The following is a 25852-nucleotide window of genomic DNA, read 5'->3' as shown; positions in this document are numbered from 1 at the left end:
TATGTGGATACCTTTGCGTGACGGCAAACGTCCCTATATACCATTAGTGGGCCGAAAAAGAATATACAGTTGCAGTGTTAAGAACGTAATGGTTCATAAAAAAAAGTCAGTCCTTGTCAGTAGAGATTGCATTTTTAAATTTTTCTGGTTATGATTTTACTTCTCCGTAGTTCGGAGAAAAAAGGTTGGTATTGAATTTCGCGATGATCGGTAAAGGTGTTCTTTTTTAAAAAAATTTTTAATTTTTTTAGAAATGTCCGTGGTTGCTCTAACTTCCGCAAATATTGAGATATCGGGCTGAATTTTTTTTTAATTGATAGAGTATCATTTAAGGAAGGTTGGTATTGAATTTGGCGATGATCGGTAAAGGGGTTCTTTTTTAAAAAATTTTTGAATTTTTTTAGAAATGTCCGTGGTTGCTATAACTTTTGCAAATTTTGAAATATTGGGCTACTTCTAATTTTATTATATTCTTCAGTCCTAGATTGTATACTATTAGTAATAACAATCTGATTTCTTGTGAATCAAAGTACAATTAAGTTAAGCGTTTCTTATATTACATATTCCTTTCACTATTATTCAAAGCGATTCGATTATAAAATCTTTCTTGGCTTTACGTTGTAATAAGTAATCCTACGTGCGATTTCTTTTCATTTCATATACGAAATAATCTCAGAGACATTATTGCGAGCGATGTATGTATTTCTTCAACGAGAATTAGTGTGTCACCATTTATAATCAAGAATTATTTATCTGATGTGCTTGATGATGCATCGAGATTACTGATTACTAGTCTGATTTCATTTCTCTTTAGTTGCTAGTGAGATTAATCCTTGGAACAGAGGAATGCTATTTGCTTGTGTATATCCATTTCTGAATAGTTAACTTGACACATTGATTCTAAGCATTATTTCTTATGTACTCAGATATATCTTTCATGTATAATATTTCATATCTTATATGCTGATTTATGTTTGAAAAACGAGGTCCTTTTTTTGATGGTAAACAATACGACTGGATAATGAAAACTTAAATATCTTAAGATACGTCTCCCTTTCATATGAATGTTGATCTGCGATCCGAGATTCATTTCATGTAGATGGTTATTACTGTAAAATAGAGACGTTACAAATGTCAAAGAAGGGATCTTTATGAATAATCATTTTGTTCTTCCCATTGTATTTATACAGTTTGCTTTCATTTTGTGATATCTATTTAAACGATATATATATTCCTTTGATATACCTAATCGAATACACAATCTCTGAACCGTCCATTTTTGTATTGTTTCTGGCTTCCTTCACTAAATCATAAGACCTGGCTTCTGCGCGAGCTAGTGCACAAACACATTTTAAGTACAGTTCTCTCTTAAGCCGGGAAGATGGGGTGGTTTTCTTACGAAGGGGTTGTAGCTCAATAATCAAAATGCGCGTATTTTGAGAGTTTATTTTTAGAGTTTATACGCTATACGAATTATATCCGCGATACGATATATTTAAATTTTTCTCAACATTTTTCTTTTGAGTTGAATCAATTAAAAGGTTGTTTCGGGATTAAGGGGATGAGCTCAAAAATCGAAACTATATCACTTCGAAAGCTCATAAATAGCTCCTAATTCTGCCGTAAAGATCAATTCAACATCTATTTTTAAACGTTGACTCAGCCCCCCCATAAAAAATATTAAATTCCTGTTCAGTGTAACGAGCTCAAAAATTTTAATCTGCGGGATATGAAAGCTCATAAATAGCTTGTAATTTTGCGCTATTTGTTTCTTAATTTCTGCAAGGTGGGGAGGCCAGCTCAACAGGGGTCTTTCCAGTATTTGGGGCGAACACGAAGCAGTTCAGATTTACTGTTGTTTCATCTGAATCTGACCGATCGGAACCGATCGCTTGCAATCATTACATTTTATTTTTCCTGTCGTTGACATAGCTCTAAAAATTCGCGAAAGGATATAATCCGACGGGTGTGTGAAGCTGGCACCCCTACTTTAAAATTCGATAGTTTTGATTAGAGAGTTTCAGCTTCTTTTCAAAGAGTATCTACACGATCTACGTTGAGGAGTTCTAATGCTTTTCGCTTGACTAGCGCTCAATTCCTGATATTACGAGATTGCAAGGTCACGCTGTGCTACAGGTAATAAGGGAAATATACACGGAAAAAAAATGATGTATCAACAGCATCATTTTTTGTATCAACAGCATCAGTGTTATTGAGATAAAATTTATTGATGCAACACATCAATATTAATAAACAAAAAACATCAGATAAATTTTATAATTATTTGGTCCAATAATATCCAATTGAATTAACTACATATGCTCGTAGCAGCCCGTGACATCAACATTTAATTGAAGCAACTTCTTTTTTTTCCGTGTACAGACTTGCGATTCTTTCCGGCAAATCGGTCACAAAGATCCCTGAGAGATACCTATACATCACACTGCGCATTGTGTTGCAATGTCAGAAGGTGCACGAGCTCGAGCGCGTACATTCCTTCGAAAGCAAACAAAGTGCAGCGATTAGGCGCTAACAATACTTGTATATGTAGGTATGCAAGCCATTCTATTAGCCATCTTATGCCGGGTACTCACTAAGAGTAACGTGAAACGTGCAAAGCAACGATTGCTGCAACTAGTGAGTAAGTATTATTTCGGAACACTTTGTGAAAAAATTGTAGCAACCGTTGCGTTGCACGTTGCACGGTCCTAGTGAGTACCCGGCCTTAGGTTTCGCGGCGAAACGCAACAGGCAGAGTATACTAATGTCCAGCGGCCATAAGTCAACCGCGAATTTCTAACACACGTATTTGCGTTGAGAGTACACTAAGCTCATCTTAAATTGGAGATATAATCACGGAGGGAGTTTGTTATGCCGGATACTCACTAGGACCGTACAACGTGCAACGCAACGGTTGCTGCAACTAGTGAATACGTCTTATTCCGGAACAAACACATTGTGAAAAAATTTTAGCAACCGTTGCGTTGCACGTTGCACGGTCCTAGTGAGTACCCGGCTTTATACGAGTAATATTGATATAAATCTCACAGCATCGATATATACGCGTATTAAAGATGCAATGATAAGATTATCGTTGCATTTTTAATAAGCATCGATAAGATTATTGTTAAACAATATCAATGAGTAAAACGCATAATTTAATGCATTAAGTACAGATAATCATGACGAATTAAAAAGTTGAAGAAAGTTACATACAACGTGCGTCGGACCTACTACCGGTAATCACGCTGGCCACGGCGGCCTCGCTCCCGTCCACGTTGTTAACAGTGGCAAGGCTACTACCTTTTGTGAATCGTGGCAGAAAGGAGCGCGAAAAAAGTGGCGGATTCGTGTTAGGATCCGGCGATCCGAGCGGCTCGAAAACTGCGCTGGTGCGGGCACTGTCGTATTGTATCGAACGAGTCAGGCTGCCTTAGGCCTTTGATTCTCTGCACGAGTTTCTTTGGGCCTAGGGTTAGAGTCAATTGGTCTGGTGATGCAAATATATAGCCTCTCCCAGTCAAGTCATGCGCCCACCTCCCAGTGGTCTCGCTGGAACGTTGCAATGGGGCTGTTCTGATTCAGTACGGCTGGTCGGCGCGCTCTGCAGTAACCAAGCGACGTCAATGGCGATCTGAATGCGCCACTAAGGGCCTGTAGTGATACGGGCTCAAGTACCGCTGTCCATGGTGAGTTGTGGGGCCAAGAAAGGGCACGGTTATCTGGGGAGCTCTCGGCTGTCAATCCGTTTGCTCTCCAACACGTAGTAAATATGAAAAAGTCAAGAATGAATCTTCATGCCCGGGTTCTCGGATGGTCCGGTGCACGCACGATGCGAGAGTGGTGACTCGGTTAGTACGGAGACACCCAGTGAGTGCATAGCTGGTCCCTCGAGAGTAGGAGCCAGTTATCGGGTATAGAAACGATTACGCCTCTTGACGCACGAGACTCGTGCCGTGGCCCCCAGTAGCCTTCTTCTTCTTCTTTGATTTTATGGCACCTAATCCCCCTCGGGATCACATAACAGCCAAGAACAAGTCGAAGATAATAAATACAGACTCGAAAGATTCAATCTAATCTCGGCGCTGATTGCATTAGCAATCTTAAAAAATTATTCAGGACAAAACACGTCCGAACATGTCCACGGTCTCCACGAGATTTGCCCCCAGTAGCCGTGTCAAATTAAAATAGAAATAAATAGTAATAAGTTATTTCGTGAATGGATATCCATGTGTGTCAAACGTAGTGCACTGGCATTGCGTTTCAAGCATACCCGGCGAATTGTCTTGCCTGCGACGGAGACCACGTCGACCATCTCGCAATCGATCATCACGTCCAGCACTTTAGACAGGATGCTCACCTGGAGATCGTGAGATAGCATATCGAAGATTGCACTGATCCTTTTCAGTACGATAATGCTCGGCGACGTTTGATCGCCGGAATCCAATACCGCGCAGGGTTCGTGTACCAGGATGTACGTCTTGAAGAGCAACCACACTTGTTCATCCTTCAGAGCGTCAACCGTGTTTATGGTAAAACGTTCCAGTATATTTCGTAAAGCGTTACCGGCTGACCGGTTTTTTGGATCTTCCGTCAGCTTTGGTAAAAGCTGAAGACCCATTGGAGCCAGTTGCCGTAGGATTTCGGTGCTGTTGACGTTCACCAGAATATCGAGGAGCTGGGATCTTCGATCCAGAGGAAACTTTGGCACTTACGTTAAATATTAATTTCTGAGCTTGTTGCAACTTTGTGTGTTCCTTGATTTGATGAGACACATGTGGATCTGGAGAGAGCAAGAAATAGAAGCTCAATGCAAGATGATCAGGATCATTGCAGATTTCCCCATTCTCTGTCGCCAGTTTTTGTAGTAACACGAAGAACGGTTCTGCGGTGAGACTAAAGGTCTGCGTTAGTTTCTTTAGAATGTCCACCGCCACTCTTCTGCACTCGTTCCGTCTCGTCAACGAAAGCAGCAAATTGGTTACAAAGTCTTGATCTTGGAATGCCCACTGAACGGATTTACACTGATTTAGCAGCAGTAAGGAAATCTGCAAACAGTGATAGGATGTTTGCATCTTAACGGGTTTTGTGTAGAACTGCGCGAGAAAGCAGACGAGATCCTTCACTGTGGCAAAATGCAGCTGGAAGAAGATTTGTAGACATCTAGAGTAGTGCTTCCGCCAGTGTCGGTTGTCCATGCCCTCAATGAACATCTCGAGGAGTCGTAAGATCAGATTGCTTCGCTCCGCGTTATTATCGAAGTCTAGTTTTGACTCAAACTTAATGTTCAGCCGCCTATGTACCATTTCAAGGACGTAAGTACCCACTTGAAGCGGCAAGATTCCTTCAGACATGAGCTTCAGAGCCATTTGAATATTGTGGCCGGTGATGTTGTTGCAGTCGTGCAGTAGCTTGACGCGTGGATACGTCTTGATCATCTCCGTGGCCATCTCGATAACATCCCGTGCAGTGTTCACCGGCATCGAGCCCACGGGTACCCTACAGACCGAGCCTAGTAGGATCATGTTGAAGAACAGAGACGCCGCGTCACTGTGCGAGATTTGTTGCCGCATGGAATTCAGTGGCGCCGGGGCTCGACTCGCAGCGGTGGCGGGAATCGCGTCCGCTTCTCCCACGTTGCAAGGCCGGCCAACTTCGACACCCCGGCTAAAGTGAAAGATAATCGCATGCTTCAATGAGCTTGGAACTCTTAAGGAGGGTCGTTCAGCGCCAACACGCGAGATTCGTGAGATAACTATAATATGTCCATAAATCTTTTATCCTTCCTGCCATAATTCACAAAAGGTAATAAGCGATTCACAAAGCGTAACAAATAATGTTCACATAATAATTTTAAATGACATAATCTACTTTACACTAATCTACTTTAAAATAAATATTAACTCATTACGCGTTATTAATCCATTTGTCATAACTTTCTCTTTTTCTTCATGTGTAAAATATATATTCTTAAAATAGTTACTGTTGGTGATGTACAACAATTCTTTTGATATAACATACCGGCATTTTTCGTAGGACCGTCGAAAGCCCCTTTACGCTACCGCCAGTACATCCATTAATCCATTTTCGAAATTGGTGCTATAATACTGTTCTTCTCCATAAATTTCACTGATTTCTCATCCTTAGACTCAAATTCAACGGTCGAGTCTTCAAAACATTTCACCCCTTTAAATACTACTGTGAATGATTGTAAATTCATACGTACAGTTTTATTTATTAGATCGTGAAAAATTTCAAACTTGCAATCTATTATAAGCGTATCTGTAAAATGATACTAAAACATAGATGTCGAGATTCTAATTAACTGATATATCATCCAAAGTGGAATTTAATGATAAAGCTGATTCAGGGGGATACATCATAGTAGTGGTACATGAACGCTAAATGTTTTACTAGTACATATATAAAATTCATTACACTTATTTGCGAACCAGTTTGACGCGTAACATTCATTTGAATCATATATTGATCTGTTTCTGGAAACGATGGAGACTTTATCGTATCCATGATCTTAGAAAGATGCATAAATCGATCAATTCTTTATGTGTGGTCAAGTACAATAGATTCAATATGTGTTCGAGAATAGTTCTTGATATACAGATAAAAATGTTCCTTTTCTTCCTCTTATGCTTTTTGGTTCATTTTCCCTTTCGGGATTGAATCGGCCATTATTATCTTCGGTGATAATTTATAAATACAAAATCGATCAAGCAAAAGCAGTTGGTACTTAGAAACAAAGGCGGTTGATTACATTAGCAATTCTTAAAAATTTTTTTAGATAAAACACGTTCTAACACGTTCACGGTCTCGACGAGAATTAGGTAAAAATGTTCAGATACTGTCTGTTCCAGGTTTCTTTTCCGGATAATCTCAATAGAGACATCCTGAATTTCTTCAGAAATTTGCTTCTTATCCATTGTACATTTTTGCCTTTCTGCTGAATCTCGATCAGTCGAACTCAAGATTTTAAGATTATCTAATGATTCGATAATATACCAACAACGTTCGCAGATGAAAAAATTATTAGACTAATGTGTGTACAAATCGCAAAAACTGACTTATTTTATATACATTTTACATTAGTGATATATATTAGCGATATTTAGACCCTGATAAAAATATGTACACGGAAAGAACGATTTTGCTGAAGTAGGTATCTAAAAACAAAACAAGTAACTTCCGTCGCCAGTAAATAATTCAAAACAATAGTCGTTTTGGTTCGACCCAACTGGCCAAATTATTGATATGTATTATTATGTAAAAGTATTAATTTGGCCAGTTGGGTCGAACCAAAACGACTGTAGGTATCTAAAAATTTAGCTAGATACAAATCTGAAAATAATTTTGTTGCACCATCAAAATAATTATAGTAAGTCGCTGAAATATGATAATGCTGTAAAAAATTTTGACATTTTAGCAATCAGTTTAGGTGTTCTACATAATTATTTTGATGATCCAACAAAATTACTTTCAGATCTGTATTCAGCTAAATTTTTAGACACTTCAGCAAAACCATTCTTTCCGTGTGCTGCATATATACGGTTTTTTAAATAAAAATATAAACTATATCGATTTCTTCGTATACGAGGTACTCGGCGTCAACCATGATCGCGACATTTGTTGAACAAAAGACATTCGCGAATAGCAGTGGCATAGCCACTAGGTGGCATCGACGCGGACGTGTCATATCGTTGCTCGAGCAAAGGATTCTTAGACCGTTTTATACGACTGTTATATTATTTACGTAACTAACATAAATATGAATATATTCACAAGCAGTGACATTCGCGGAGTATTTCGCGGTGCGTGCCGGGAGTCACAGTGCGAATGCATGGAATACATTCGCAAATTAGACAGTGATACAGCAGCAGCAGCAGCTGCTGCAGAATCGTTTATTTTGTGTATATATTGTGGTCATCCACCGACAAAACATTTATCCGTATTTGAAAAAAAACTGGAAGAAACAAGTAATGCAGGTATGTACACTCTTAAGCATGTGTCGCCAAAAATTGTAGTTACGTAATGTACTTCCTGACTTCGAGGTACCATCTTTCCTTCTATTTTTGATGGTACTTATGTCCCTCGTAATTACGTAGGGTTTTTATTTCAACGTGTACCTCCAATTTTTGGCGACACATGCTTAAGAGTATGTACATTATGCGGTAAGCATGTATCGCCAAAAATTGGAGGTACGTAATGTACTTCCTGACTTCAAGGTACCATCTTCCCTTCTATTTTTGATGGTACTTATGTCCCTCGTAATTACATAAGGTTTTTATTTCAACGTGTACCTCCAATTTTTGGCAACACATACTTAAGAGTGTATTAGAATAATTTAGATAAATGATATTGTAGATTTGTATTTTAAGTTATCATTTGAGTTTTTGAAAACCACTTTTGCCATTGGTCATAAACTTGGGTCGGATTATATTCTTTCGAAAAAATAAAATGTAATGATCGCAAGCGAACAGTCAGATTTAGATGAAAGCACAGAAAATCTGAACTGCTTCGTGTTCGCCAAATACTGGGAAGACGAAAAGAGAAGACTGCGCAAGAAATCAAAACCAGCGCCGTAAAACGCGACGTCGTCTTCTCTCGAAAAAATATGCGGCGTCCCGTCGAAGCAACGTCGAATTTTTTCGACAAAACCGTCTAGTAGAATTTTATTTCGCGCTCGTCACGATCAGAATTATTCTATCGGAATAATCGTACTTTGCGCTTGTGAAAGTATATCGCGTTTGTGAAATTTAGAAATGCCGTGTGAGATCGACTATAGACTGTCGTAAGTGACAAAATCACGAATATGGTCAGCCGTGTGGTGTTGGAGCAGTGGCGGAACCAACCGACTGCGACAAAACAACGGCTGGCTGGTAAGTAAATTTTTTTTATTACATTATATAATTAATTGTTTGCATATTTAATATTTTAATACCATTACATCATAATAATCGGAATTAATTGGTGAACAACTACAATTATTAAATAAATTATTTTATAAAATATTTTATTTGTGTTGCATCGTGTAAATCAAGTTATGAAAATAATTAAAGTAATGAAAATGCATTGTCTGGCATACGATGCAGGCTTGTACGCAGGCGCATGACTAGATTTCGTATTACATTCATTTTACGGCTGTTTATTAACTGTCAAAGGAAAAGGGTAGACTTAACTTCAACTCGGAGTATTTTCGAATTGTGCTGAAGTGATCTGTAGTGTTATTTTAAGCAAATATATTTTTATTTAAAAATACTACGCAAGAATTCTCAACGTGTCAATTCTCAACATTTCTCGTTTCTGACGTCACATCTCATGAGATGTCGGGACAGAGCCCAGGAGTCTTAAAGGATTAATTGTATAATATATATTTTGAAAATATAATTTCTTTTAAAACTTTTTTTTAGCTGCAAAAAGACAGAAAACAGCTAAAGCATTAAATACTCAATTAAACACTACAAATAACAATGACAATGAATGCCTGTGTGGCGGAAAATATTTGCAAAGCAAAGAGCCATGGCTGCAATGTATGTCATGTTTAAAGTGGGCACACGAAACTTGTGCAAAATTTAATGCACAATACATATGCATAAATTGTTCTGATTAAAATCTTATTAAAATGTTATAGATTGTTATAACCATGATATGATTGTTATGATAAAGATAAATAATTTTTTTATTTTTGTTTTACATGTTGCGCTTGCATCTTCAATAATATAATTAGAATTTTTTTGTTTTACGCACATGTCTTTTAGAAGGTGTTTTACCTCAAAGATTTATATTTTATAAGTTAAGAAATTGATAAATATATATTTTCTACACAGAGTTTTTCTTATTCTTGTAACTTCCTTAATTTCCTTCTGTAAAGCTTATACGTGACACCTGATTGTATGATTTATTTGTTCAATCATTTTTTAGATAAACAGACCGGCATAATAGCCTTAAGCTCATTATGTTATTTTATATAGTACGTCCCGTTAGAAATAGTTCTAAAAAGATACAACTTTATGTGTCAAAGGGATCATTAGGGTAATTTAGTAGTTTAGTTTAGTACATGATTAATCCCAGATAGCAGAGTGACATCAAATGACGTGTTAATAACGTCTTATCAACGTCTCTAACGTCAAAAATACGTCATTAAAACGTGTTTAGATGTCCTGCTGCTTGATTATGACATACTAACCTAACTTTATCCTAATCATGAAATTCAATTTACGTTAACATAACTAAAAACAGAAATAATTTGTCAATGAAGAGAATATTTTATTGAAACAAAAACCCAATTACTTGTCAGTAGAAAATTATTTTATCAAAACTAATAAATGTAATTACTTAAACATAACAGTCGTTAATAAGTAACAAATTTTGGGGAATTTATGACATAAATACTAGAAATAATTCATTGATTACTTGTATCAATTAATACATATGTATACACCCAGAGAAATGATTTATTACATTCAAATAAATAAATACATTAGAATACTATTTATTTGAATATAACATACTTTTATTTGTGCGAACAAAATTTTTATTAGATTGTGACTATGAGAGCTACTTGGTGCAACTAAATAATTTTATTTATGTATAGCTGTGCCATATAAAGAAATATTCTTTTGGTCTGAAATAAACGCGATATTTAAAATTGAATATTTAAATAAGTATTTCTTTTGGTCAAATAGATAATATACTCAAGTCGGTAAAATCAAGTTGCGCTTGCTAATAGATGTAGCTGGGCTGCGTCGCGCGCGCCCGTCACTTTTTTTTGTTTCTCGTCCTGTACAGACGTGTGTAGTGTGCAGTGTAGTTTTCTCGAGAGTTATTGTAACAGTGAAGATGGATCATGAGATGGTGACATTCTTACAAAATTCAGGCTTGGAGAGCTACATAGAAATTTTCACAAGTAAGTATATTCTAAATTCTAAAATGCACGAAACTTATACATATATGTGAGATGTGACGAATGACCGGCGTCCTATTATCACTTTTCACTAAGAATAACTTTTACAGTTATTTTATCATAATGGGTTATTAGTCGTTTATAGTCAAAAATGTATGTCGGTCCTTCTTCTTTCACTTATAGAAAGCTCGTACAATGTATCGATGATCAATGTATGACGAATGCGAAGGTTTTCGTCATCTCGTGTCTTTGATCTTATTCAAATAAACAAATATTTTTATCAAATGAGAGAGCATGTGTGGTTTAAATAAAAATTCTATAAAAATAAAATAAATTTTTTTATTTTAATAAAATTTATTTAAATAAAATCAGTTTTCTCGAATGTTCCGTCGTTTCGATGTCGTTTGTTTTAGGAAATGTATGATCATCAGTTTTAATAATAATGTTTTTATAATTGCGATTGCAGAAAACAAAATTGGAATTAACCAAATTGGAGAAATCACGGTGGACATTCTCCTTTTATTAATTGCCTCGATTGGTGATCAATTACGATATAAGAAGGCTGTCAAAGCTCTTAAAGCTAAGGTAAGCTTATAACGTTTCTCTTTAACGAATTATTGCCGTTGTTTTTTCATCTAGTAATGTTGAAAACAGTTATATATCGTATTTGTGATAACCATCTTTGATCGTTGTCAAATAAATTTTAACAATTGTACACATATATATATATAGGTTATGTACATACTTCTTTTTTGTTATTCGATTAAAAAATGTGAGAAATGGAAAATATGTCGACATTGGTCGGTATTCATATTGCCCTTATTTCAAGCCTGTTTTATAAATAATATCTTCTAACGCCAATACGGCTTTGTGATTCGCAATAATTTTTCTATTGACGTACATAAATATGTATATTTAAATATACGCTCTTTTACTACTTAAATCGCACTTTTCGGCGCTTATGACCTTTTTCTGATTAATCACGCAATATTTTAATCTCATGTACAGGTTTCAACCGAAAATAATGCACCGACGACTTCTAATACGGCTGAATGCATAATTAAAGTTATCGATGCACATGAAAATATCTTGACCGATTATGAACTGCAACACTCGAGTGCATTCTGTGACGAATCAAATGTGCTCACTGAATTGGAATTGAAAAATGTACCCCCCTTAACACTAGCAGATGAAAACCTCGAGAATGTTGACAATCAGGACAATAATAGGTAATGATGAACTATCGTCCTATCGACGAAAATTAACACGCATGAATGAGAAGCATTATATTACTGTTCCTTATGCCGCATAATTAAAAAAACTTCGATTTGTTATTAAATTAACTATGTATAAAACTGTAATTGCATACTGTTATACTATGTACTATATATATTTTATACTTTAAGTTTATTTAAAAAATTGTATTTCTTTAGTTTTAAGTTAAAATAAACAAATTTTAAGCAACGTTGTTTTTTATTTAATTTTTGCATAAAATTAGAAAGCAATAGGCCTATATGAAAATCAAATATATATTTTATTTAAAGAAAAAAATATTGTTGCTACAAATAAATATTTTATTAGATACTAAGAAAGTCATTAAGTTGACATTAAATATGTGAACTTAGAATCTAATAAAATATTTATTTATAGCAAAAACATGTAGCCAAATAAATAAATAAGCTTGAAATTAATAAAATGCTATTAGGCCGATATATAAATAAAAAAATTTATTAGTCTGAACAAAATTTTATTTGTTCTGAATAAATCTTTTCTCTGGGTGTAGATTCGCGAAGTTAGCACAGTTTTTTTAAATTACTCACCGGCCGATGCGCAACAGCGGAATTGCTAACACTGCATTGATCTGAAACATAAATATTTTTACATTAAACCATTGCCAGATAATCGATACTTAAAGTAAATAATTATCGCGCCCGTTAAAAACTGGATTACACTTTAACACATAGCTGATTTTAAAATACTAATTCAAGAAACGATCGCGGCCGCTCCAAGCGGCAGCATATTTTTACGCATTAACATCGTTCGTATAATTAATCCGCGAAAAATTGTACAAGTAATATTACAACCGTGTGAATATCGCCACGTTCGCGACGTAATATCTCTTCTCGCGTACGCCGGAGATCGAACTCCGGCGAAATTGCGCCGAATTTAAACCTCGAACGGTATTGTAAGAATAATGATTCGAGTATAATGTAATGAATCACGTCGCGCGCTTCAGAAAGTGGCAGAATCCGCCACAGGACAGCAAAATAATAAACGAATAACAATCAAGTACTCACCCCATGGTTGCTCCGCCGTCACCTGATGCCTCCCAGACCTCCTCCTCCTCTCCGTGGTCCTCCTCCGGTGTCGCATCTCCCTCATGTAATCTGAGAAAAAGTACAACCAAAAATCTATAATATATCTAATTATATGCTCAAATTATATGCATACAAAGGATGGTATTAAAAAAGTATGTAAGTCTTCTACATGCATAATACAAAATATATGTATTCTGTTTGTGTTGTGTAGATTAAATCTGAAGTAATAAAATATACCGTGTATTCCAAGTCTTTCCATGCTTCTGCCTATCTGTCCAACCGCTGCACACCATCACCTTTTTCACCAAAAGTTGTGTTAAACCGCGCTTGTTAGTGCCCTGACAGAAGATAAAGAAATAATAATTATTATCATAGATATTAAGTTACGTTTAAGGCATTATACAGAGGCTGCGTTCGGGGAACGCGCTATTAGCGCTATTGCATCATTCTATTTTTATCGCTCATCAGGTGTAAAACAAGGATAGAATAAGCAAATAGCGCTAATAGCGCGCTCCCCGAATCCAGCCAGAAACGTACATAAAATTAAATTAACGCTCCGTGTTAATTTAACACGTGAGTCAACGGCGTCCGAGCCAAAATTATATCTGTTCGTAAAAAAAGACTGAAAGAATATCTGAATATCAAGAATATCTGTTCTTATTAATTATTTCGGCTCGTGCGAAAGGAAATTATTTAATTTTCAGATCCAATTAATTTCTAAATTGAGCAAGACATAATTATATTAACTTCTTAATGGTGATCTTCTTGATGTTAGCAAACATTAATAAGTAAAACATTATTCTTCGCATATTTTTCCCGATTTATCGTTAATCAACTTCAGTCGGATTTCCGGCAGATGCAAAAGGAAAGTAACGTGTGTGGCGCAGAAACAGCAAGAAACGTTAGTTACGCTCTATGTGCGTCGAATCAATTTCAGAGACGTTTCAATGTAAAGTAAAGGGGAAGAATAATAGCATGGGGGTGAACTAAATTTATATCCCTGCATCCAATTTTTACAACGGTATATATAGTCTGCAAGCCGTAGTAGACTTCGGCCCGTATTCTCAGTTCACTTTTATCGATAAACGCGCGCATTTATTTCTAAGATTCTACAGTACATGTAACGTAAACTATATGTTAAATGCGCGCATTTATGATAAAAGTGAGCTGAGAGTACGGGCCTTCGGCTATTGTTTATTGCTTCGTACGCTATGATGTCGTCATAGCATGCGGCGAGATAGCGACCGCAACAGTGCAACTCATTTACGTGGAATCGAATTATCGTAAGTTACTACAAATGTAACGCTCGCGTATAAATATTTGTCCCGTCACCCGAAAAAAAAACGACCGCGACGAGCGTCTTCCAGGAAATCGGCGCCGACGGGAAACATGGCGGATGTATATCGCGCTCGCGACGAAAACCGCGCGAGCTTCTCGACGGGACGACATCGACATGGCGATCGCATTCGCGAGCGCAATTACTCGCGTCGAACGAATATGAAGCGTTGCGTACTTACAGGAGAGGCGAGGCACGGTACTCGGATGCCTCCGATGTGTACCCCGATGCAAAATTGTCTCGAACGCCGGCCTCGATCGCGGGTCGATATTCCAGGGATTCCACCGTCATGCGCGAGACACGGCGACGAGAAAGAAAACGCAGGCTCCGCAAGCGTCGCGTACACCATGCTGGACGACGATTAACCCACATTTTTCGCGACAAGCGGCCATGTCGGCTATTCTTATTGCGAGATCGTCGAACGTACTCGCGAAAACACCATGTCCCCTCCGTACCTTCGTTCAATAGAGACGAATACGATATTACCACATCACACACATCACGCTCGTTCGCGACCGATCACCGAATACGATTAAGTACGTCGATTACGATCGAAGCTGATCGAAGGTCGGAAGGATCCACGCCGCGTCGCGACGTCGCAGTCGTACCGCGCGGTGTCCTGATGGGAACTGTCCCCCACCCCTTACATTCCTTCGCGCAGCCGGGCGCGGGGCGCGGCGTGCTTGCCGAAATTACTACGCGCGCGATAACGAAAACACGCGATTGGCCCAAATAATGGGGTGATCCTCGAGCGGTCACATCTCGGGTCACATCTCCGTCGGCGCATTCACTCACTCTACGCGTCGTCGCTCATGATCGCGCGATATTTTCGACCCTTATCACGACACTCCCGGCATTAATCTCGCGACGCGGCGCGTACTTAGTTACACGGCAACGGAAAAATTACGGCGAAGAAGCTGTACGATCCGCTCGACGCCGCGCCCGTCGCGCATCGGCCCGTGCCGCGATCCGCGATGTCCCGCAGGTAGACGAACATGGCGGAGAGAATTTAGTAAATCGCACGGCCAACTTCACTCGCCAACAGTGGCCAAAAGCAACCGTGGCGTCGCGTCACTCACTCACGACATTCATGAAAATCGACCGATATCGTCGCTTATGATCGCGCGATCTCTGCGATATTTTCAACACTTCGCACGACACTCCCGGCATTAATCTCGCGACGCGGCGCGTACTTAGTTACACGGCAACGGAAAAATTACGACTGATTACGACGAAGAAGCTGCGCAATTAATATGATGTGAATAATGTAGCGCGGGTCGCGGGCGTCGCGCCGCGGCTAACGGCTTCTCGTCAACACGATTGGTAGGGACGAAGCGGGGGCTACAAGTGACTAGGCACGGTGCGCGCTCGGTATGCGTGACGTCAGCACGCCTCGATACCGCTCCTCTACCCCAACTACCTGCGGGACATCCTGGCACGGGCCGATAGGCGTCGAGCGGATCGTATTGTTTCGTAGCTTCTCCGACGTAATTCTTTCAACGCCATGTAATTAAGTACGCGCTGCGTCGCGAGATTAATGCCCGGAGTACCGTGCAAAGTGTCGAAAGTATCGCGCGATCATAAGCGACGACGCGTAGAGTGAGTGAGTGCGCCGACAGAGATGTGACAAGGGACCAACGCTGCAACGAAACAGGACCTGGAGGATCGTGGAGAGGAGAAGGAGGCCTGGAAGGCATCGGGCGACGGCGGAGCGACCGTGGGGTGAGTAGTTGTTAATCATTTATTATATTTTGCCGTCCTGTCAGTTCTGTGGTGGACTCCGTCACTTTCGTGGTTTTTAACTTATACGGTGCAATTTCGGGTCGAGTCTGATCTCCGGCGTATGCGAGATATGTGAGAAGAGATACGTCGCGAACGTCGCGTCTCTCTCTTATTCGCACGGTCGCAGTATTATTTGCACAATTTTTCGCGGATTAATTATGCGAACTAGTTAACGCAGAAATATCCAGCCGCTTGCGGCGCCGGCGGCCGCGATTGTTTCTTAAGCCATTTTAAAATCAGATATTTGTTAAAATGACGTTTTAAAAACGGGCAATAATTATTTACTTCGATAATTATTTACTATCGATTATCTTGGACGTAGCTTTAATATAAAAATATTTCTTTTGTTACAGATCAACGCAGAATTACAACTCCGCTGTTGCGCATCGGCCGGTGAGTTATTTTTTTAGCAGAAGGGATGAATATATTAAGTTTATTTGTATGGTACAAATTCAGTCCTTCAAATTTCTGTATTTAATTTTCTTTTTTTCTTTTTTTTTCTCTTGTGGTCTTTTTAGCTTAATGCTAAGGTAGCAGCGCCAAGATTTTCTCCGAAATGGCACGGGGTACAAAATTGTTATTAGTGGTACAAATTAGTACAAAATGGGTACTAAATATTCTGATAGATCCGGTTTGATTCTGCCGATTTGGTCCTGCTAGCTTAGAAGAAGTCAACTTCGTCCGATAGCTCCACGTTCTACTTTCGGTAACTTCCACGGAAGTTCATTCCCCGTTTCGAGCGTTATTTATTTTCTTGTCCTGTTTGCGCTCTGAGACGTATCCTGTGCGAGGAAAACGACGGAGACCTGTAATAAGCGGAGTATCTCGACGAATAAAAGAAATAAAAGAAATAATAGTTCCGACAACATAGTATTTCAGCGCTGGAACAATGATCGCGATCTTTTTTATCGAATCTTTTACAAAAATAATATTCCGTTAAAATCAATATAAAATTCTCGTTTGTGGCATAGATTCTTCTGGCGTTAAACACGTTAGATAAATCGTAGGGATATCCGGCGCAGCGTCGCTCTTCTCCGCAGTGCCGGGGATGTATATAACGTTAGGAATTTATTGTGTGCAACACAATTCCATTAGATCCTGCGCTAATTGTCAATTGACAAATACAAAGCCATTGTCTAATCTCCTCCTTAGTCTCTCGTCCTCCCTCGAATGAGCTGCGAGAGGGCGTACTCCGGGGCCCTCTTGGCGGCCGATCGATCCGCGTTAGTCCAAGCACTTCAAATAGTGCGATCGTGGTATGCGTTCAGGAATGGCAATAACGTTGATAGGATAGTAATATGATTATCACCTGTGCAAGAGGGCCGATAGTGGTGCTACACGTATAATTAGAGACAGGATTGAAGGGGCGGAACGAGAGGATAGGTTCGCGGGAGCGTCAGGGGGACGGGGGAGAGAACGGGAGGGGTACGCGCAAGTATAATGCCATGCAAATACAGCTCATCACTTGGTCCGCCAGGAATGGAGTGCATTAATCCGCTAATGCACATGGGTCCCGTAAAATTAGATTCGGCCAGATTTAGTTGGAAATGCGATATTTCAGTGTCGACCGAATTCCCGACGACTGCCATGCCGGTCGGAGAGAATCCGCGGGGCCCTGTGATTGTGTAACTGGCAAAACGAAACGCTGTTACTCGTCAGCTAGATTAAATGGCGATACATCGTGTCCTCGATCGAATCGCACGCGACGCACTTAAAATCCGCCCCGTCCTGTCGCGCGCTAAATCAAAAATGCACGTTCGGGTCTTTGCGACGCCAATGAGCGTGTCGCGCATTAACATCCATCAATATTCATGCGCCGAGTTAGCAGTCATTGTCGCGACGCAATGTGCGAAATGCACGTTCATCGACGCGCCTAAATACCGCCGCGAATTTCCAAGCCTGGCGACCAACTGCGAGTTCCCCGTCATTCTAACAGATGGCTGTAGGATGGTGCTTTTTGCATCGTCGAATATTTGCGAATATCTCGTTCATACTGTGTAAAAAAAGCAAAGACGATACATTGGTCCTAATACCTATGCAAATTATTGTTTTATTATTTGTCATTCGTATTCATTCGATATATCTGTGCGATACGTTATATATATATAAAAAAAATATATGCACCAGCGTTCTAGGAATTGCGCGTTTTTAAGATTTAAGATAACAAGAAATATATTCCTAAAAACGCTTTGAACGTGATTTTCGCAAAAACGTTTTAATCCGACGCTTTACTCGTCGGTGGCGTTGATTCTCGCAGATCCCCCGATACCCTGTGTTCTCCATCAGTCGTGGAGCTGGTATCGCGACTCGGACATCTCTCCCCTGTTACGTTTAGAATCCACCTGGCACCCCTCCCCCCCGCCGCCCGCGGACCGGCTTCCCCCTTCTTCTCGCGTGGTTCCTCGTTCGACCGTGGGATTACTCGCGTCCAATTAAATTTAACGAATTTCCACGGGTGCGAACGGCTTTATTGGTTTCATTAATTACGCATGCATCGCCCTCGCGGCGCGGCTTCTCCGGAACGCAGGCACGTCCGACCGGCGCGCGTATCCTGCGATCGCCACTATCATTTCTATCACGTACCGGCTTGTACCGTTTTATACAGTTCCATGGCGATTTGGTGTTTGATGACGCGAACGAACCCACTTGGTAGAGCCGAATTGTACACGGGATTATCCATTAATTATACTCGAACGATAAATCTGTTGATTGTGTGACAACTTTACGTTGGTTTCCTTAACAAGACTATACTGCGGCATTAATTATGAGCGACCATGGATTTTAATGTGCGGTATTTTAATTAAAATTTTAATTAAAATAAACTTCATTAGTTTCTATTAGCCGAGAACGTAGCCGGGCTACAAACAATATAACAAACGTTTGATCAAAGGAAACGTTTCTGCGTTATTCTATATGCACTTTGTGATATGTCGTAATGAGATAACTCATACGCACCCTCACGCACAATCGCAATCGATTTACCTTTTATTACGATATCTGCATACGTTCTATAAATACTAAACCGAAATAGGGATATGCGGAGGGTGATCGAAGTTGCTGCGGTGAATATGCCCCGCGGGATCCACGAACATGAGGCGAAAGGGGGTGGAAGGGGGGTGGAAGGAAGGGGAGAATCCAACGCTATTCCGGATTTAGTAATTAAATATTTTCCGGCCCGATTCGACGGCACCGTCAATTTACTATACTTTGACGGAATATCGACGCGACCGGCGCGACTGGCCGGGAAGCATTTGATTCGTAATCACGGCGATCCGAAAGTTTGTTTAAAAAAGCTCGCGAGATCCAAATAACCGGCCATGAAACAGCATGAAAGAGGAAAAGCAGGATCAATAACGTATTTAAAGCGACACGCTTTTTTTTCGCGTTTTATTCAAGCTCGTGAAACATTTTTTAAATATAATAAAAAAAATTCAATCCGTTAGTGCTCTCCTAAATGTACAGATATATTGATCAAATTCGATTCTCGTTCACGTATTTTGAAGTATTCTTTTTGCGCTGAATGGAATGATAAATTTATTTCGTTCTCTTTTGATACATTTTCATTAAGTTTCGCGTATTTTGACACATATCGGGTAAAATATTACGAGATAAGCTTGCTTTTGTCTGAAAATAGCGATAATGTGCGATAACGTGCGATACGACGATGCGAGAAAAAGACGTTTTCTCGTGCGATAACTTGGAAGCTCTATCAGAAGTTCAGGACGAGCGGCAAACATGCGAGATCCCGGTGCGCTAGCCTATCGACACGAATATGCTAATCATCTCGTGGCGCGTTAGATATGCTAATTTCTCAATGATTCATCAGGGCAAGCATATGCTCTCTTGAATTTTATTCTGACCACCTGCGAAGGGCTAATTGTCGATGAATTATTAATTTACGAACAACCCGCATGGTGTACTTACGCTTTAATGATGCCGACGCGGTTTTTTCAAACGCGTGCGAAACTTCGCTTTCACGTAATGTTTGCATTAACTCGTGCCTATCTGTAACGTACTTTTATTACGTCGACAATTAGCCCTCACCGGAACGGACCACGTTATTGCCTGTTCCTGACTTGCTGCAACGTTTTGCTATTAATGACTTACATTTAATTCCGAATATAAATAATCTATAGCAACGTATTTATTATAATTTTTACTTACGTACAATAAACATTGTTACACATAATTATGTGCGACACAACGCATGTTCTCGCTACGTTACCTTCATTTCTAGCTATTTAACGTCGCGCGACGATTTCTCGACGCGTTCATACAAATGTATGTGTAAATATTAACTCGCGAATAATTCGAACGCAGGTAACAATAGACGTTGGTGCGTGCGTGACACGCGTCGATGAATCGCAACCTCAGTAAAGCGGATGTATCGCGTCGCGTCGCGTCGCTTCGCGCGTAAATCTTCGGACGAGGCGCGCTCCTCTCATTCATTCCGGGGACGGAACAGGCGCCCTTATCCCTCTCTTCCGCGAGAATGCTAATTAACAATTGCCAGCTCGCCAGGCGGTGCGCGACGAAATCGTAAAACGGTACGTTACCGCGGCCTAACAAGGCGTGAAGGGTGGAATTAGACGGTGACGTCACGGGTTACCGAAAACGCATTTCGTCGACGTCGCCGCGCCGCGCCCGATCGGCAGCAACAGCTACCGACAGCGACATGCACGGAAAGGGAAACGGAGAGAAAGAGGAAGGCGACAGATCTCCCTGCAGGCTCGTAAACTGGCGCAATGGCCCTGAGAAGAGGGGCTTCGTCGTCGGGTCCAAAAAGCGGACGGAGGTCGTCAATGTTGATGATGCGTGGATCACGATGTACTGACGGCTCCATCATAGCTCGCCGCGGGTCTTTGCGTACCTCGCCTCTCCCCCTCCGCCCCTTTCTCTCCCCTTTTGCTCCTTTCCATTCTATGGGAAAATATACCACCTCTGTGTAGCCTATTCCATTTGCTTTATTGAAATAATGTCGAGGGCCCAAACCGCTTCTACGTCCCACCGCGGCGACCACCGGATTTTATCGCGATGATTTTCGAAGATTTATTTCTGACGATCGTTTGAGTTCGGGAATATAGTTTGGAGGGTCTTATAGACACGTTTCCGTTTAATGATGTATAACACTTACGTAATATATTTATTTTTGCTAGTGAAAGACTTCTCTAAATTTTTAGTTTGCAATATATTACGAAATAGGTCTAATTGGCAGACATTATTATAAATGCTTGCTATATTTTTTTACATGTAGCTCAATAAATCGTTTTAATGTTTCGTGCATTATTTACTCAAGTTATTCGTAAAATAGAGAATAGAGTATTATATATTTGCAGAAAAATCGAGTGACACATGGTAATCAGATGAAACTCATGCTGACTATAAAATAGAAGCGTCTATTACCATATGTTACCTTCTGCTTAGCATATTCTTAGCAGAACGCGACGACGAGGACGGGTTTTACTGTATTCCGATTAAGTCCGACTTCAATTATAATGAACCTTGAATTCAACGGTTATTGTGTACCTCCATATTGCAAGAAATACAGCTGTCACTCGCATTTATCGTATTTTTAGAGGCGACAATGATGGAAACCGAAGTCATCTTTTATGCAAAATCACATGCTCGAAAATAATTTTGTAATAAGAACGATATGTGTTTGATGTATAAAATTACAATATTATAAAGTTATAGAATACAAAAATGAAGTTATGCCATATAATATTCACGTTGTAGATATTAACAATGTTAAGAATACGGATTTCTAACGCTTCGGAAAAAAAGTCGAAAGCTTTCGCGGAAAATGGGAACGGGATGATCGAACCGATCGGCGCGATTATCTATGTAGGGTGGCACACGCAAGGGCTGTCGCCAACTCCGCTTTCTCGCCCTCGCCGTATCCGAGTGTCGTCACATATTGACGCCTCTGCTTTATTCAATTGCTCATCCGACACAAGGTCCGATGACACTTTGGCCCGGGGCTCAAACATGTTTTTTCGCTTTCGCTCATTTCCGGACCGAATACTCGGCATTCTGCGCGATTCCGGGCGGGCAATGAGCACGGTGTCTCGTCTATACGACGACGAGAATAACGGGCTATTTAGTTCTCTATCACCCCCGGGGAACGAAAATGTTCGAAAAAAAGCAGAACAGACGGGCAAGAAAGAGAGGAAGAAGAGCGAAAGAGAGAAGGGGAATCGATCCCCGAAGGAAAGGTCCGCGCCCAGCGTGGAGCGGTGATTTTTTCCTCATCAGGCGATGTTACGGGAATTTCATTGGTAATTAAAAGTCACCGGGCTGTGTGATTGGAATTAATGGTCAAATGGTCAATCTGGCCGGAGGGAAAAAAAGCTCAGCTGTAAAATGGCCCCGACACTCGATTTGTACTTGATGGCACGTAGCAGCGTGTGAGTTTCGCGACACTTTGGACCCGCGGCTGTTTTATTATTTCAAGCCCTTCGCGTTTTTTAGTGATTTATAAAAAGCCGAGAGAGTCCGCGTCGATATTCCATACAGCGACTGGCTATTAACTGCGCCGGGGTATTACATCGGTGCAATCCTTTGACGCGGTTGATGTTTGTCCGCTGTTATTTCATTATTTTGTTACGTGCAGATTGAGGTCCTTTAGAGACAGTGATTAAATTTATACAACGCACCAAAACAATCCGCGATACACACGGTATTTAACGAAAGACAATAAATTTAACAATAATTAAATCTCGTAATGCCACAAATTGTGCCAAATTCAATCCTTCGGATTAACGAGGCATATACATTACGCAGATATACATTAAGCACATGGTTATATTACTTAAGCTTTCAGAAGCTTTCGAGAACCGCTAGTACATCGATTGTCATAAAACCCCGTCGTTGGCAACGACAAAAGGCTCTCGACTCTCGACGCGCCTATCCGCGTATACACGAAAACCTCGATGCGCGGGGAGGAATTCTTTCGTAACGCTTCTCCAACCCCTTGACATTTTCTCGCGGTGGCTGGCATGGCGGTTGGACGAGTATACGAGGGGTCGCTTCGACATCTATCTGTCATTACGGGAGATTTGTGCTCGTCCGAACTGAAGCTCGACCTTCTGGGCCGCGTTACGGTTATAGAGCACACACACACACACACACACACACACGTGCATACGTACATACTCTCTCTCTCTCTTTCTCTTTCTTTCTGCACCATCTCTACCCTTCGTTTTTCGAATCCGAGCCGAGACGAGGGTGGCGTAATCGTCGGCGGGCGTATATAACAATCTCGAAGGCATAACCCGATGGTAGGTACGGAGGCATAAACGCTGCGAGGCGAGGCCCGGAAATGGTGAAAGTAAAGTACAGACGATATCGAGGAAACTAGGAAGAAGCGCGATTGTGGTGGTCGTAAGTGCCGCTCGGCGAACGTTCGGGACCATATGGAATTGTTTATGAACCATGCAGCTTTATTTTCCTCCTGCCCGATGCTCCTGGACGCTCCATGAGTGCTTCGTCTTCGTCGCTTTTCCGGAATTCCGTTGATGCGTGACGAACGGCTTGCCTGGGTGGAAAGAGAACTATATTAAATAACAGACATTTTCCAACAGTAGACGTATTACGTCTAGTTATGAAAAGTGAAGCAATAATGTTACGCGTAAAAGATATTTTAATTTACTATTAGCAAATTTGAAGTTAATTGTGAGAAATTTAACTATGGAATTGAAAATAAATTTAATGAAATTAAATCTTTCACAATGTAAGAGAATCTTGTTTCTTGGTTAACTACAAGTACTTCAGCACAAGTTTAATTTCACATTTAATCATTGAAATATTTAAATGTTGAAAACTGAATCGCGACGCGAACGTGATGCATAATCTGTTAGCTCGATAAACATTTCACATCGATGCAAGGGCACGGGACGTGACGTGACGTGAGTCACTTCGATCTCGAATCTCGTTATCATAATTTCGAATAAGAAATTTCCAACCGCAGCGATTGGAAATGTACGACGGTAGCACGATCTGACAGAGATCTCCGTTGGCGTGGAACTTAGTTATAATTTATGAGGGTTTATAACGACTTTGAAGGATGGGAGGCGGTACGGTAACGAGGTCACTCGACATAATTATATTTGGAAGGGATTTCCCTCCTCGGGTGGAACGGGATGCCCGAAGACGAGGAAAAGTGGGTAACTCACTTTTCTCGTCGGGGCAAAATGAGTTCGACTTCGAGAGGGAGTATGCGCGTAATATTGATGGACAGTGACTCCGCTGTTATCGGTCCGACCGGGTAGTTTATCATCCGAGAACGAGCGCATTACGCCTCGATTAATCTTCGATATTTATATTAGATCTTCATTAAATAAAATATTCTATCAACGCGAAGAGGGATCGTATATATGAGAGTGCCACTCGATGTCGCTCTTTTTTTCGGCAAACTTTTTCGAGGAAGTAGGGGAAAACTTTCCACTATTGAAGCCGCTGTGTTTTTCTAAACTTGAGATTTATGTAGCATTTCCTATACGTTTCCATGTGATATGTCTTTGCTTTAAAGAACGTTTTATGGACGCGGTTATTTGAGAGCGATAGATTTGCAAAGTTCAGATTATCATAATTATCTCACAGCCGTTTAAAGGAGAAATTTATTTTTCTAGAATTCTATTCAACGTTCGTATCTAATAAGTTAATCTCGTATCCCATTATATTTCTCGTCTGCACGCGATATCGATTTCTCTCCCCGACGGAAATTTCAAGTATGCCATTTCGGAGCACTATGCGCGATAAAATCTGCCGGAACGAAGAAAACGGCAGCCACCTTTTTCGGAGAGCACTCGTATGGAACTTTATTCCGCCGGCCCGTCGAGGCGAGGGATGGGACGCGATAAGCGTTATCAATAAAGTACACATACGCGAAAGTCGGACTCTCTCGTGAGTCGCAAGCGCGTCCCAATTTCCGCGGCGGCGACGCCGGTCGTCGCGCTGCTTTTTCGAAAGATGCTTCCTGGATTCTGGAAGGCGAATGTATATCCCATTGATATGCAAACTAAGTTCTGGATCGTAAAGTTGGCGCAATATCGCGGGGTCTTTGCGAGATCTCCGCCTCCTTGTCTTCTAGTTCTCCCTTCCCTCTTCCTCGCCCGGGTTCCCCGTTTCCCGTTGAACGTCTACGTGGCTACCGGGTGATCGTTCGGCGCGATTTTATCCCGCATTATCCTGAACGATACGCCAGTTTAAACTTTAACTCGGCCATAATCACGGCGTAAAGGCGAAATACAAATGCGCTCCTCGGGGCAATTGCTCGTCGCGTCGGAAAACCGATATGCCGCCTTCAGGGGCTGAGAGAAAGAAAAATAGGGAGAGAAAGAGTGTATGCTTTATACGGCGCACTTCTCGCGAATCGTTAACGAGGAGGACACTTGAAGGCAGCCTCCGCGTGCACACTAAATAGGGCCTCAGGCTTTGCTCCTTATTTTAAAAAAATATACGATGCGGTCGTTCGATTCTCACATTCGATTCTGTTGAACT

At 40.5% G+C, this 25852-nt stretch overlaps 1 protein-coding gene across 1 annotated transcript in view; it reads right to left on the bottom strand.

The window, feature by feature from the left end:
* The window catches only part of LOC139772802 (uncharacterized), a 17172-nt gene extending 1412 nt beyond the window's left edge, over positions 1-15760 (bottom strand). Inside the window, exons 1-4 of the mRNA XM_071706735.1 lie at positions 14751-15760; positions 13471-13571; positions 13213-13302; positions 12736-12776 (exon numbers count right to left, since the gene is read on the bottom strand). Of these exons, the coding sequence (XP_071562836.1) occupies positions 12761-12776; positions 13213-13302; positions 13471-13571; positions 14751-14918 (375 nt within the window). The 5' untranslated portion in view covers positions 14919-15760 and the 3' untranslated portion in view covers positions 12736-12760. The remainder of the gene's footprint in view (positions 1-12735; positions 12777-13212; positions 13303-13470; positions 13572-14750) is intronic.
* Positions 15761-25852: the final 10092 nt, after the last annotated feature.

This window comes from Temnothorax nylanderi, unplaced genomic scaffold (genome assembly GCF_030848795.1).
Source record: "Temnothorax nylanderi isolate EJ_2023f unplaced genomic scaffold, tnyl_v1.0 TNYL_tig0053_pilon, whole genome shotgun sequence".
NCBI classification, from domain to species: domain Eukaryota; kingdom Metazoa; phylum Arthropoda; class Insecta; order Hymenoptera; family Formicidae; genus Temnothorax; species Temnothorax nylanderi.
Note: the sequence above shows the minus strand (reverse complement) of the source record. Positions and strands in the feature narration are given on the sequence as shown.